Raw genomic sequence first — 15,749 nt, 5'->3', positions numbered from 1 at the left:
ACAACAAAAACAATAATAATAACAGTAATACGATGGTGATATTGCAAATTATTAAAATTATAGCTATAGAGAAAACATGGAGACAAAAACAGGCCAACCCTAATAGTAAAATAAGAAAATTATGCAAAGGTAGAACAAAAATAATAATCACATTTTGAGGATGGTTATAGTCGATATTAGTAATTCGATGCTCTAGTTCTAAATACTATTTTGGGTTCGTCACTTGGTTCAAATGAATAATTTTATGAGCAATATAATGCAGGTCTATACCATTGTTTTAAACAAAACTGCACATACAGGCAATCAAAACAATTCTTCAATAAGTAATAATGCTGTATGAACATAATTGAACTACCTGCAAATACATTTGATAGACAGTAATCACACAAAATTGAATTTATGATTTTCTTTCAATAAAACCATACGAACTTACCGGTTTGCGGGCCGGAGACCCACTCATTTTGTAATTGTTTTATTCCTTTTTCACAATGTCTGAAATGGTGATAGTACACATCAATCAATGGTCACTATTTCGTGTAGTCCCACACAGAAACGATCGCATTTCAAAAAAAGAAAACTGAAGCGATCTCTTAATACAACCTACACCCTCCGATCTATGGTCTCTGTCCTCCGAATGAAACAGGTAGACCTATTTTTCATGACGCCGCGCCGTATACAGACCCCCCTGACATTACGTTCAAGAAAATTAGCTCTATGGACTATGGACTGGAGTTTGCATTGGGTTCATGCATAATATTGTTCCGGCGGAATTTACCACCTTTTATGCTTTCGATCGGGCTATACAAAAAGTTCCGCCAGACTGGTTCTAGATAAATAAAACTGGCTCCACGCGTTACGACATGCTGTATGGGGTAATAATGTGTACAAGTCAGTATACATGGCGTTTGTATGATTAAAATAAAGTGATATATTTGGGATGACGCATCGCAGAAGCATTGAGAATATGTCATCCGGGTTAAAAACCGGTATTCCTGAACTTCTTAAAGATATCATGGACAGGTGGTTATTGTCCTTTGCATACCAGGGATGCCATCACATACAGGAAGAGATTATAATCAATACTTCGACTCTTTCATGAAGACAAATTACGCCGAAGATGAAAGAATTTCTCATTAATCCCTGTCTACTGTGTAAAGAAATTAACATCAATGATGATAATGAGCATAGTCGCCGAGCATTCTTTACACAACATTCAGTTTCAACAGACAACAAGAATGTTGCCCCCACCCCTTCGTCTCCTCTTCCTCCTTCTTCTTCTTCTTTTTCTTCTTTTTCTTCTTCTCTTTCTCTTTCTTCTTCTTCTTCTTCTCTTTCTCTTTCTTCTTCTTCTTCTTCTTCTTCTTCTCTTTCTTCTTCTTCTTCTTCTCTTTCTTCTTCTTCTTCTTCTCTTTCTTCTTCTTCTTCTTCTTCCTCTCCTTATTCTTCTTTTTATTCCCCCTTCTCTCTCTCGAACAAAATTACGCTTATCATATAACTTGTATATTACAAGTCTGTTAGCCACTCACGAATTCCGAATGTAGCGAGAGATGGATATTAACCACTACCCGATGTTGGCATTTTGGCATCTTCAATGAAAATTGCATTATTTCATTTGAAACAATTATTTACTCGCTCTGCCTATAAAACAGAAGAAGTTTACTTCGTTCAAGAGAAAGCCTTTTATTGACTCATAACAGTCCTATTTATTTCATTTCCAATTAAATTGGATTCAAAGTGAATGGGCATACTTAGAATTCGATGCGTTCTGCTTGAAAAAGCAAATACGTTCAGATGGCGCTCTTACTGATGGCTGTCAAACAACATGAGACAAGGGGGCACAGGATGGTTAAACAAAGATCACGACTTTATGGATTCTGGTCTCGGATAAATTAATCGTTTGAACATAGATCAGAGGTTTTTGTGTTTTATATGGGGTCAGATTTCTGTTATAAAAGCAAATTTTAACGAGATCTGACGAACAATGAGAACATTTTTTATTAAAAAAATACATAGAAAATTTTACATATGATGATTTCAAATTGACAGTAGATATAGTGACATGATAAATGATAATGATTACTCCCACATTGTCTATAATACAGAAATGACTAAATTAACTTCATTATTGCTATTTTACTATGGATTACATGCCCTTCGGTTTTAGGAGGACAATTGTCAATAGCCTATGCTTTCTATCTTATATTGTGACTATTGTCCCAGTGGAAAATATGATCAAAGAAGAAAATAATAAATTCCTGATACGTTTTGCAGATAAACAGTGTAGTAGTTCTTATCACTTGTCTGACTATTCTCCCATTATCAGACGCCCATACTCTCTTCCGACTATATCTTCAAGTTATTCTTTTTCCTTATTATTTTCTTTTGAATTAAAATCATTTTGTAACCAAAGTTGCCTTCTGGTTTAAAAGTTTTTATGGTGTGGTGTGTGCGTCAATGCATGGGTGGAAAGATGCCTGACGATGCGGGTGTGTATTATGCGAGCTGCTTGGTAGTTTAAACCAGGGGCGTCGATCCATCTTTCAGATTGGGGGGGCAAAATCATGAATCAAAGCTCCAAAGGCGATCGACCACAAAATAAGCGCACCCACACACACTCATACACATATGTGTATATATATATATATATATACATATATATCTATATATTTATATATAGAAAACAATGCGAGCGCGAAGCGCGAGCTAAAATTTTGTTAGTATACACACCTGAAAACAGGAAAAAGGTACCTGTTTAGGACTGTTTGTAGTGATTCATGTGGACGTTACATATCTCACTACACAGATAATGCGAATGCCGAGAGCGAACTGAAATTTCTTAATATTCTGACCAAAAGCTTGATATTCTAAGCATTTTTCAATGATTAAGAAGGGTATCTAAACAAACAACAGATGCGAGCGCGAAACGCGCGAGGTGAAAAGTTTGATATTTCGATCTGAAAGAAATTGACAGTTTAATGGACGTTTTTGATAAAGAACAAAATATAAATAAAAAACGAGTATTGCAAATCGAAGCGGGAGTTCTTTTGAGGTTTAGAACTGAAAACAGGACATTCTGATCACCTATTTAATCATAAATAGAATGTGTTTTTGCTAAAGAAATTATGCGAGCGCGAAGCGCGAGCCGAAAATTTTTATATTCCAATCTGAAAAGCGGACATTTTGAGCACGATTTCGACAAAAGAGCGAGTTGTGTATCTCAATCTCGCTTTGGGATTTCTTTGTCACATTACAATCTTATTTTATTTTTGCACAATCCAGAATTATTGGGGGGGCAAAACGATATGTTTGCCCACCCAATATTTTGATTGGTGGGGCGATCGCCCCCCCTGCCCCCCCCCCCCCCCAGGATCGACGCCTCTGGTTTAAACCAATTATTTCATCTATTCAATTATTTAAGAATAAGATGTCAAATTAATAATAATGAGAGAAAAAAGGGAAAATGAGTTAATGTGTCTGTTTCAGCATTTATATGGTGTGTGTGTGAATGTGGTGAATAAAAGCTTGACTGCATAGAAAGTGGAAAATTACACCTGACAGATACGAGAGTGTTCGTGGAAGTAAACCTATACACAGTGCGTGACAGAAAGAGGACGTTCATTAGCCAAAGCAGAAAAAATACAGAAGCGTATGAGTGAAAGTTTGGCAAAAAATTAGTCAAGGAATAACAAATTCATAGGTTTATAAGGTTTGCTTTAGAGCTAAATTTGATAAAATACCATTTTATCAAACAATTGAAAGTGATTTTTCGTGCATAACTGCATTCTATCATGAGACACATCATTCTGTACCCTCTTTCACAAATCTTCTTTTTTTTCATTCGTCATAAACCACTACTAGAAAATGTAATTTATTACATGACGCATGGAACCCGTGACATATGTGGCATATGACGTCATAAATTCAGGACTTTCAAAATTCAAAACTGAGTCTTAGACGCATTTTTTGTCAAATCTTCACCAAAATTTTTCCTGCTCTTATTAGAACAAACTCATCGTCAAGCTGATCAACTTTCCCTTTAAAGTGTTTGATTGCTCGCAAATTGGTTTACAGAATCAAAAGTGAAAAATGTGAGCCCATATAGTAACTCACCTTACATTTCTTTCCCAATTTTTGCTTACCCATCACGATCATGTGAAATAGACTTTGCTCTTCACTTTCCCATATAGCTTTATTAATTTGAAAAATATCGTAAAATTCTTTCTTAATCTAAGTCACGAATAAAGGTTAAATATGAATAATTTTTAAATCCCCTGTTTACATTTTAGGGGGCTTCTGTAAACACCTCTACTCAAATGTCTCAATAGAACTTTTGTGACGGTCACAAAATGGTTGCCAGAATAATTGACTCTGTATAGAAAAATCTCTTCTGTTCTCTGTATCACCTGCCTGTTGTCTCTTTTCCTATCAACCTTAGCACTCTGACAATTGCCATTATTTTGTAGCATACATTTTTATACGTTTCTCTATCTAACTATCAAATAATTTGCCGCATTTTTATTGCATTTATGCAGATTAAGGGAAAATAGACATATGTCCCAGTTTATCAATAATCAAAGAACCACTATAGCAGTATAAGAGGATTTCTTATATAGATCAAAGCACATTTCATTCTGCCTGGTTCTCTGTTTCTTTTTTTATTTCTGTTTGTCAAAAATTTGGAAGATATCGATCAAATTCAATTTAATTCTTCAGAAACACATTGGGTGTATACAATTATTGACATGGCCACTATATTGTATTTTGTTACCTAAGATTCAGAATTCGTTTACTCGCTGAAATCTGACCCTTCATTTAACTTTCATTCTTGCGAGCACAAAGGGCGAAATAAAAGCGATATTTTGATGGGTATCAACTGCTGTCAATAATTACTCGTCAGAAGACGAAATGTGGAGAACCATCAATAGAAAAGGTGTTTATTAGACCAATTGACCACTAGACATATTGAAATTATAAGACGAAGTGTAGTCTAAACCAAAGGCAAGTAGACAGTGTTTTACAAGCGAGAGAAGAAAAAAAGCGAGAGAAGAAAAAAAAGACGATCACCCCCTCAAGTAGAACTACACCCCTAAGCGGCTTGTAAGTACTGAAGTAATTTTCATTGCGAGAAAATCTTTACTAATAATTCTTACCTTAAAAATGAAATGATAATTGCCAAATTAAAATCGACCATGCATGAACGGCCTCTTTTAGCAGGGAGTAGGATCCCGAATTCGTGCGAAAGACGTATCCGTTGACTTATTAGAAAGAGAGATTTAAAAGGTGATTGAAAGTCTTTCGATATCATGCACACTTTCAAATAAAGCAACATGACCTGCTTTAAAAAAATAAAGTTTGTCATATAGTGAAGATTGGGAGATGTATACTATATGGGCAATGGGACAATCAAGAAAACATGTTACGACTTAATATTGATTACCGTAAGAAAATGTCTGATTGATGCCTTTCTATATTCTTTTTACTTCCATTTTTAATGTTTTTCATCCTCTACTGAGTTTACTCACTAATATTTTCCCTTTCCGTCATTCCCTCCTCTTCCCATCCTTTTCTTTTGTTTGTCCCACTCCCGTATTTACGCTATTGCATCCACTTGTCACACACCATCATATGGATCATTTCTATTTCTTCACTATTTTGATACCACCTAATCACTACTGGTATTATAAATAGCATCTTATTTCTGCTTGTACTGCATAGAGCTAACACGCTCCGTTGCCCTCCTTGGTGCGACCTGTAAAGTGAAACCATACATGTTGATTCCAATTGTATCAATACCAATACCATCGCCCAACCCGCATCACTTCTGATCTAGACTCCCAACTTTCCACCATTTCGTCAGGTTCAGGTTATGAGCTTGTTTTAAGCATTGCTTTAAGGATTGGAAGATACTTATACCTCCAAGCCCAATCTCGTTGTGGATAATAACGTGGATATTTCATAAGGATATTAGTTGGAAAGTAAATCCCTAGCCCGTGGTAAAATGGACCAAAGGTAAGTAGTAGTCGAGTAACAAGATACTTTACTTTGAAGAAAAGTATATTTCGAATAAAGAGGGACATTACAATGCATCAGTATGCCACTGATAATAATTTTCAGACAGTGCAAAACTAGTTTCGTTGTGATATTGTGTGCAAATGATTTACAGTTTTCCTCAGTCCATGTTCGTCACCTTTGAACACCTATTCCAACATTAAATTGTCTAATTTGCTATCAATAATAAATAACAATAACATATTTTAATAGATTTATATCTGTCTTTGAAATTGAATTATACCCTTTTTGAGAAGCTCTCGCAGTTGCATTAGCCCTTCAAACAAATTAAAAACCTTGTTTACACAGATTATTTATGTAGCATTATGCGTCTCGAAGAACTATTATTTTAATAAATATCAAAGATATAATTTGAAATTTGAGTGCCACTTCATGAAATCAATTGTATTTCTATTTAAAGGTCGTATGAAATCGATTGTATTTCTATTTAAAGGCTAATTCAACCAAAACTACATGAACTAAAAGTTGGATTCTATGCAAATGAGAAATTGATGTTACATACTCCCTATTTCTTTTGTATCTTATTTCATGAAGTGTATAGAATATTTCAAATTCTAAATATTCATCATTCTATGTAATAAATTACGAGATAGATACCGAGTTGGTGTAGCAATCAGTCCTCTCATTGAATATGGACCAGTATGGATATATACTAAACTCTGTAGGAAAATGAAATGTGACATTTTCCTTATCTTAACAAGCATAAAACTTTTTTGTTTATTCTTCATCAATGTTTATGAAAAATATTATTATTGTTTTCATTATCAATATCATTATTATCACATATTTATTAAGCTTGTAAAACTTAAAACATACACTTAATCAAAATGAGAGCACCGGTGTTTTTTATGCTCATAGCACATTTTGTGTTTAAACTTTATATCAATCATTGAATTATTTAATTACTTACAGTGAATTTCCGAGGAGCGGTCAGCGGCAGGCACCCTCCACCCCTCCCAAGCGAGAGGCTTGGAGCCCCACCTTCGACGGCCCTCCATCTCATCAATATACCAACGAGAGGAGAGATGGTGGAGTCTACCGGCCATCGTCTTCGATATCAGGTCGCGATCTACGGGTTCATCCTGTTGACGATCGTGGCAGGTTGATAGATCCGGAGGAACAGGAAGAGCAAGGAGTGAGAAGAAGACGAAGAAGGACCAAAGGAGGGGATGGATGCTTTTGCTGTGTATGTGGTAGCGTCATCACCATCTTGATCATCACCATCATCGTGGTTGCCGTAATAGTCTTATGGGTAGTGACAGGTATGATCTATTTCAAGATATTTGATTGTAACTGTCTCCCCTTCTATTCCATTATTTCATTATTCCTTCTTAGGTTTTAAGTAAGTTTAGATATAAAATCTCGTACCATTTCAATGGATGGTATCACAAATCGCCGCCTCAGCGATTTGAACTTAATTTGATTAGGTATATATGTGTTGTTTAAACCCATATACCGTCACCTGTATCCCGTAGTCTTCACTTCCTCTATCACCTCCCTTTCTCCTCTCCATTTCTTTCTTTTCTTTCTTTCTTTCTTTCTTTTTTTTAATTCTATCTTTCTCTCTCTCTCCTCTCTCCCTTTCTTTCTTTCTTTCCGACTTTCTTTCTTTCTTTTTCCCCCTCTCTCTCTTTTCTAACAAGATGATTCAACATTGATATGTTTTCCAAAATAAGAAAGCCACAAAAGTTGTCAGGTTTGATGCCAGTCACTCCCGACTGTTGACTACTAGTATTTGCTTAGAAGATTTAGACATGTCCAGTGGTGTCGGACAAATGTGAAGGCACATGCCTTTATTCTGCTGAGAGTATTCATGACTTGTAATGAGTAGCTTATCGATCCACGAGTGTTAGATAAAGCGAAGAAGTCAACATTGCCCTAAAGATATGAAAACAGTTCTTTTATCTGGTGTCAAAGTGGCCTTCTCTGGGATCATCCATATCTCAATACTAGTAGTTCAACGTAGAACATAATTTATAAAAGTAACAGTATTTTTGAATACAGGGAGGACACAAACATATGTCAATTAACTTATTAATGAAAACCAACTTAGTTAACGACTAATGCAGGATCTACACAGCTACAATTTTTACATTGTTGTTGTTTCTGCATTTAATAACAGCACTTACTATGCTTACGACCACAGTCTTGATAAATACTGTTAATAGTGTTGGTATGAATAGCTCAGAAAATGGCGCCACCGTAGCACTATGTGCTTAAACACATTTAGAAAAAATGGTAATGGATGACATTTTGTTGTTTAAATTTTGGACAGATTTCCAATTTGGTTCATCAGATTCCTCCGTTACATCAACTACAGCTGTGGCAGCAGCATCTACAACAACTACCATACCCACCACAGTGGATACAATGACGACAAATGAAGAGGTTACTGCAGAAATGGTAACATTTGACATGACAACCACCGATTCAATGACGAGTCAAACTAGTGAGGCGTGGGCTACCACGGATGAATATTCAACAGCATTCGAATCTACAACAGCAGAATCTGTAACAAATTAATCAAACTTGAGATGGACATTGTTAGAAGAGTTATCAAACATTCCTTAACTAAAAGACGAGCGATATGCATTTTTTGGCCTTTTGAAATTTCTAGATACAAAGCGAATTGAATAACTTATCATCCGAATAGAGGGATAGATGCAAGCAGTTCAGCAAACAAAGAAATTGATATTATTGGCATTGATATTCAACAATTATCCAGCTCAGTTGTAGCAAATACGCTAAAGTTTTATCTATCAAATAAGCTTGCACGGTCAGTGCCAATTTGTCTTTTAAATGCAGGAGCCGAGCCTGAGCGCATATCTAAGATTTTGCGATGATTATTTCAAGCACTCATCAATCAAAATTTTCAAGTTTTTTTTAATGTAATTTCAGCGAAACACCACAATTTAACAGAAGAGCATGCATAGAGTACATCTCCATGATGTAACGATGAGTTCCTCCGGGACTAGCATATCGACACGGTAGATCGTGTTCAAATGCCAAGAACACTTTGATCATTGACCGATTTCCCTCAGTCTGAAGTATAAGGTAATAAATCCTGGTAGATTCCAATAAGAATGTGGTGGAATCGTTTGGAACGAAAACAAATACTCGAAAAAAAACTCTATTTATCAAAGGAATAAAAAAAAAGGTTATTCATCTATAAGGCTGAAATATAGAGACGACTAAAAGATAAAAAGAAACCAATGAAGAAATAAAGAAGTAGATTGGAAAAAAAATGAATCAATACATAAATGAAAATAGATAAATAAAAAGAAATATATAAGTAAGTAATTTAATTATTAAATAAATGAAGATAGAGGGAGATTAAGAAAAAATAATTCTATTGGACAGCGACGGCAATTTCAATTAATGGCAACGTTAAAATAATGGATTTTAATAAGGATTCATAATGTACATAATTATATCTATCCTCCAGTGGATTAATTTACTCATGTATGTTCATAGTGTGCCTCTTTCTCAATCTTTTAATTTGGTTTGATATATCATTCATGACCCATTGTATGAAAACATTTATTGCAAATTTTGATATAAATTCGGGTGAACGTCGTGTATAGTGAATATTTTAACCAACATCTTAACAGAAGAAATATGCTGTGCTCTGTTGTGTGTTAATCAGTTCAGAAATTCCGTCCTCTTTATTCATCCTATACCAACATGAACGCAGTGGAAACTGCGTGTTCTTTTTTTAGAATTATTATTATTATTATTATTGAAACCCATTTGCATTGGAGTTGCTTCATGTATGAAAGTTTCAATGTCGGATATACTATGAAAAATCATAACTAAATTGACCTGACGTTCATATGTAATCTTTCCGTCATCTAGCAATTCTATTCTAGAATGCGAGGGGTCAGGGAGAGAGGGTTGAGTAATTTTGGAATGGGATTGCAGGTACATGATTGATATTTCATTGAATGTGTACATAAGTTTATACAGCGCATAAACGTTGAGGTGCCATATTTTGTTTTATTCATTCCTTTAGAATTGATGATCGTTTGAAGTAAAACAAAACTTTGATACAAGATTAAAACAAAACACGTATAAATATGATAGTATAAGTTAACAGAATAATATTATTTATTGTGAAAGCTCGTGTATGAAGCAATTCCTACAAAGTGAATTGTTATTATTACCCCTTCTTTCTTTTATTTTGATAATGCATTCCAGTTGACGTCCTCTTGTAAAATTAATTTATATGCAAACTTGTTTTTGATAATGGCTTTCAAAATGTATGAAAAGCATGTTTATATTTATAAGAAATTTGTAAATAAACTATATTCCATTAATGTAGAATTAGTGCTCACGAAGTCTGTTTTATCTTGAGAACATGTACTGGGAATATAAAGAATGTGGAATATTAGGTCTCAAGCTAAATTTTTGTTGGGAGTACATAGACTGATAGAGAAATAATACAAATAGCAGGAATAAAGAGATAAAGATTTCCAAGAAATATGTGACCGAATCAAAGATATGTCGGCATTATGTTTTATGTATCTTATATTCATGTTTTTATATCAAGTAACAATATAAAAAACAACAACGTGGAGAGGGAAACGGTAGCGAAAAAAAAGAAATAAAAGTAAATGATCATGTAAGAAAGTAGAAAAGAAATACGAAGGAAGGCAGTAAATAAATAATTAAAACAAAAACATATACCAAGGCATAGAAGAGCAAGATAAAGAATAATATAATGAAGAGGAATGGATATTTACATGGGATGGTAACTAAAAATAAATTTTAGTTCTGTCTTCTGAACAGAATGAAATGAAATTGAGGTCATAAGTATAGTGGATGAAAAAAAAGATAGCCAATGCTACACACATCAATTTCTACTGATTCAATTTAACATATTTGAAAAATTATTTAATTGTACATATTATTAATACTGTCATCATGTTAATATTATTTTGATTATCATTATTTTTATTGTTATTGTTATTATTATTGCTATCATTTTTATTACTATTACTGTTATTAATATTATTTTCCTTATTACCTAGAGCATCATTATTATCAAAACATATGGAGAAGAAAAAAAATAAACATAAGAAACGTGCAGTGAAAACAAAATTTATCTTGAGTAGAAGAAATAACCAGTTGTCTCACGATGTAACAAACGAAGCTTATTTTCACAATTTCAGCATTCCATGATTTTAGCGCAAACATAGTTACAGACGATCTGGAATACAGGGCACAAAATGTAAAAATGAAATAGGATGGGGAAGGTAGCATCTCGTTGTCATGTGATTACGCTGTTTGTTGTAGAGACAGCAAAGTACTGAACAAATACATGTATTCAAATTTCCATGCATTTCAATAAGGCTTAATCGAGGTCCAGCCTCATCTGAGAATCCTCACGATGTTTGCTTGGTTACGAAAGACATTGAATCCCCCTAAAATAACGAAATCTTACCAGTGCTACGAGTGTTACAAAATTGGTTTACAGCACAATAACCCTGCTGAGCAGCAGAGATGAAAAAGAGCAAATAACACAAGTCATAAAGAGAGCAACAATAATGGAAGTAGAAAACAGAAAATCGCCAAGAGTCAATATACAACAGAACAGGCAAAATAACAATATATGCCGATTCATTGGTCTGTGTGTGTCGGTATAAGAGGCGGATGGAGGGGGGGGGCTAGATATAATCGTTATTATGATCTCCCCGGCTATTTCAAATATCACAATTATATCAATCGGGAAGAAAATTTATTTGTTATAGGAAATCGACCAAATAATAATAACATACAGTTGATTTTAAAAGAAATCAAATTTGATGGAGACGAAATGTCCACCGTTTTTTGACTGATGACCATTCTGCTACTTCTTTTTGGTCTTGTTATTAAATTGTCTTGTTCGATTGCTACGATTCCTCGCATATTTCAAAGGATAAATGCAACAGACCCCAATCCAATCCATGGTGCTTATATAGTATCAGGCTGAAGTGAACAGAGTAACCTCTCTTCACTCCCTCCTGCTACTACCCAAACCATCGCTACTCAAGCCATATTCAGCTGGTTACACTTCGTAATTCCGAAGGTTCTTTATTCCGAAGGTTCGTAATTCCGAAACACGTAAATTGCCTACCTCGATGTTTGTTAATCCGAAAACGTAAAAGGGTTCGCTAATCCGAACATTTGTGGCGTTATTCCGAAGGTTCATTTTCGGACTAACGGACCGTTGGAATTACGAATCTTCGGAAGTACGAACCTTCGGAATTACAAAGCTTCGGAATTACGAATGTATGCGATTCAGCTTATCTCATCTGGTTTACAGTACTTTTTAGGAATTTACTCACTTTCAAGGAAAGAATATCTGTAATTTCCTCTTTTGCATCTTTTCTCGTCTTTCCATTTCAATTTTTTCTGCCTGTATTTCCTTCCACTTCTTCATGTTCTTCATACTACACATGGTGAACAGTAAACCTCCGCGTTAAAAAAAAATACACTTCGAAAAAGTCCTGGGAATTGAAAAAGAAACAACCTGGGGATAGTTTCTATGTATATTCTTGCGTTTGGGTCTCATCTATCAAATGAAAGTAAACATCTTAAAAGAACTTGAGTGAGCATTGTCCATTTTTTATTAAGCTCGCAAAAATCGGTTTGCGCAGATATGCTAATTTTCATGCCGTGTCAAAAATAATAGGCGAAAACAAACTGACCGTCCCGTGCATCTGTCATACATTTATCATAATTTTTTAGCCAATTGAAATAAGACAAATACATTTAAACATTCTGGAACACCCAAATTAACATCTTAACCCAGGGTAAGCAAAACCTTTACCTTTTTTTCTGCCAGCTGGATCTGAGGACGTAACTGAATGTAAACAAAAGTTTATTTCTCTCATCTCCAACATTTTCTTTCACTAATTTGTCATCATTTAAAGTGGGGTTATATATTCCATATATGTATATTCATATTCCATTTATTACTTGTTTCTCCACACTTTTCCCAAGCTTGACAATAATTAAGAAAACGAAAATCAAGCCTAAGCCGTTTCATGTGAATCACAGCTCCATGTAAAGCAGATATCATCACGATGGCCTCCTCAGTGTGTGAGTGTGTGAAGAGGGGGAGGGGCGCAATGGCGCTTTATGAAGTGTTTTGGGCAAGAAAATAAGTTATGAAAGTAAAAGATAACTTTGAATCAATCTTCCTAGCTAAATTCCATGTGTTTTTCACGCTGTCTATTTTTATTTATATGTATATTTCCAAGTTCTGCGCAAATCATTTTTTCATGAACTTTTCAAAAGTATGTGGTGCTCACTCAAGCGGAAAGATTTTTCGACAGTCATATCGTATTTGGCTTAAAGAGATCTGTTTCCACGTGGAAAAAACTTCGGGATATTACAAAATACATAGTTTACAGGATGATTTCTAAGTGTAAACTTTTTTACACGCACTGTATAGGATAAAAACTATAATTCAGACACAAACAGCGATTTCTTATGATTTTGATAATCGTCTCTGCGACTCATTTAGCTTATGCCAAATCTTCTCAAATGTAATCACTTTTGGTGTTGCAATTTATCCTCCTCATTAATAAATAAAATTCATGTGAAATTTGTCCACCACGTAGGGCCTACTATGAAACCAAACCTCATGCTTTTGCGAATTTGACACCCAAGTATGAGTGATATCTGCATACCCAAGGCTTAAAGGGATGGTCCGGGCTGAAAGTGTGTATAACTTAATTCACTGAGCAAATCGCCGAAAATTTCATCAAAATCGGATAACAAATAATAAAGTTATTGAATTTTAAAGTTTAGCAATATTTTGTGAAAACAGTCGTCATGCATATTCATTAGGTGGGCTGATGATGTCACATCTACACTTTTTCTTTTGTATTTTATTACATGAAATTAGGTTCATTCATTTTTTTTTCCTCCAAGAACAAAAAAAAATTGGATTGACAACTGATTTAGTGCATTAGATATTTATTGCTGCTTATAAGGGAGACATATTATTTACACAAATATGAAATAATGACAAAATTATGATTCTATGTAATAACATAAGAAAACGGAAAGTGCCGTAACACATCAACTGCAGAAAGCACACATAATTTACAATTGTGATCAGAAGATTGGTAACACTGGGGTAAAGTCTGAATTCTTAATCTATAACATGACTCCTAAAAGTGATCACTTGATCATCCTTACGTCCAAGTTACTTCAAAGTTATGATGACATAAAAAATATCTTCGGTTAACATGTCAATGCATTTAATGACGACGTCGCCATCGGAAAAACGACGTGCCGCCAATCTCACTTCTGCCACACAGGCGAGTCTCCTTGTATAGTCTTCAAGAGTGTTGAGACATAATCAGTCAAAAGCTCACAAACTCTTTTTTCTCAGGACGTAGATTCATTTTTTTTTCAGTCAACAAAATTATAAAATCAAATCTTTACAGAATTTTCGCACATAAAATTTCAATAATAGAATAAAAAGTGAAAAATCAGGGAATGAAATATTGCCTACCTAGAATTTGAATATAACATTTCCTCTCCCAGACGGAGTTATATTTTTCCCAAACCGATATGTAATGTAATCTCAACTTACATTGCAACATTGCTAGAACACAGAATATAATCCCAATCTATATATTGCAAGATTAGAACACAGAATATAACTCAACTTATATGGTAAGATTACTAGAACACTAATATAATCACAAATTACACTACAAAATTCCTAAAACACGAATATAATCCAACTAATATTGAGAAAGATTGCTTAAAGACGGAATACGATCAAGGCGTTCTCTACTTTAATCGTAAGCTTAAACACAGAAAGTCCCAATACAGTTCAATAATGCAATAAAACTGTGAATACCAACAAACAAGCTATAATAATTAAACACATCTAATTAATTCAAATGAGTCTTTATCAACACTGAATAAATGGTAATAAGTAAATCAATGAAATAAGACAAAGCCTATATAGCGCAATTGATTTTGACAGTCAGTAGTCGGACTAAGCTCCCCGGTGTTAATATTAAAGAGCAGAAAGAAAACCTTTCTGTTCTTTATCTTTATTTCACTCGTTGATCTTCATTCTTCAAAAGTGGAATATTTTACAATACATGTACATTCATTTAAAAATAACAAAAAGAGTTGCGATCAAACGCAGCTAAAAAAAATTCTCAACTTGATTTTCAGCCAATGAAGCACCCGTATTCGGGACTTGCGTTTAAGGAATGTGAATGTGTATCGTACGCGAGTCCAATATAAAACACTAATCCCGTGTTTACACTTGATCGGCTTTTGCATCGGCCTTTTCATAGCGTGTAAACGCGATTAACTTGCAACTTGCTCTCGGTTCAGAATCGGCTTTTTTTACTACGTGTAAACAGAAAGCCGATTCTGTGTAGGCAATTGGTGCTCATTTCATTTACTTTACCATTGTAACGTAATTGTAAGCGCACGGATCCAGCGTTGTCTTTATTATGACGTATATTGTTGGTGTGCTTATAAATATATCATTTCAGGTTTTTTCATCAGCTCGCGGTTCTGAACCGCGAGCTGTAACAGCGTGTAAACCATAGAGTTAGTACGTATTTAACTCTATATCTGTGTTGCTGATCCATCACGGATGGTTTGCTATGTGGTTGTCGACAGACCACCTCCTTCTATGCGGAATTCCCTCAAAA

At 34.5% G+C, this 15,749-nt stretch overlaps 2 protein-coding genes across 9 annotated transcripts in view; one reads left to right on the top strand and one right to left on the bottom strand.

The window, feature by feature from the left end:
- Nucleotides 1–713, bottom strand: part of LOC121426747 — a 37,507-nt gene extending 36,794 nt beyond the window's left edge. For 6 of the 8 annotated variants that reach the window (XM_041623158.1, XM_041623181.1, XM_041623140.1 and 3 more), the window contains exon 1: nucleotides 434–712. In XM_041623158.1, coding sequence (XP_041479092.1) covers nucleotides 434–460 — 27 coding nt within the window. In that variant the 5' untranslated portion in view covers nucleotides 461–712. Of the gene's footprint in view, nucleotides 1–433 lie in introns of all 8 variants that reach the window. The other 2 variants (XM_041623134.1, XM_041623166.1) reach the window with 1 other exon arrangement.
- Nucleotides 714–5,808: 5,095 nt separating this feature from the next.
- Nucleotides 5,809–8,757, top strand: LOC121426738. Its single transcript, XM_041623123.1, has 3 exons — nucleotides 5,809–6,009; nucleotides 6,982–7,331; nucleotides 8,345–8,757. Exons 1-3 carry the CDS (start codon nucleotides 5,999–6,001, stop codon nucleotides 8,590–8,592), a joined length of 609 nt encoding a protein of 202 aa, XP_041479057.1. The 5' UTR covers nucleotides 5,809–5,998; the 3' UTR covers nucleotides 8,593–8,757.
- The last annotated feature ends 6,992 nt before the right edge of the window (nucleotides 8,758–15,749 follow it).

The sequence above is a fragment of the Lytechinus variegatus genome, chromosome 1 (assembly GCF_018143015.1).
Source record: "Lytechinus variegatus isolate NC3 chromosome 1, Lvar_3.0, whole genome shotgun sequence".
Lineage (NCBI taxonomy): Eukaryota > Metazoa > Echinodermata > Echinoidea > Temnopleuroida > Toxopneustidae > Lytechinus > Lytechinus variegatus.
The sequence above is the reverse complement of the archived record's forward strand: the minus strand, read 5'-3'. Positions and strand labels throughout refer to the sequence as shown.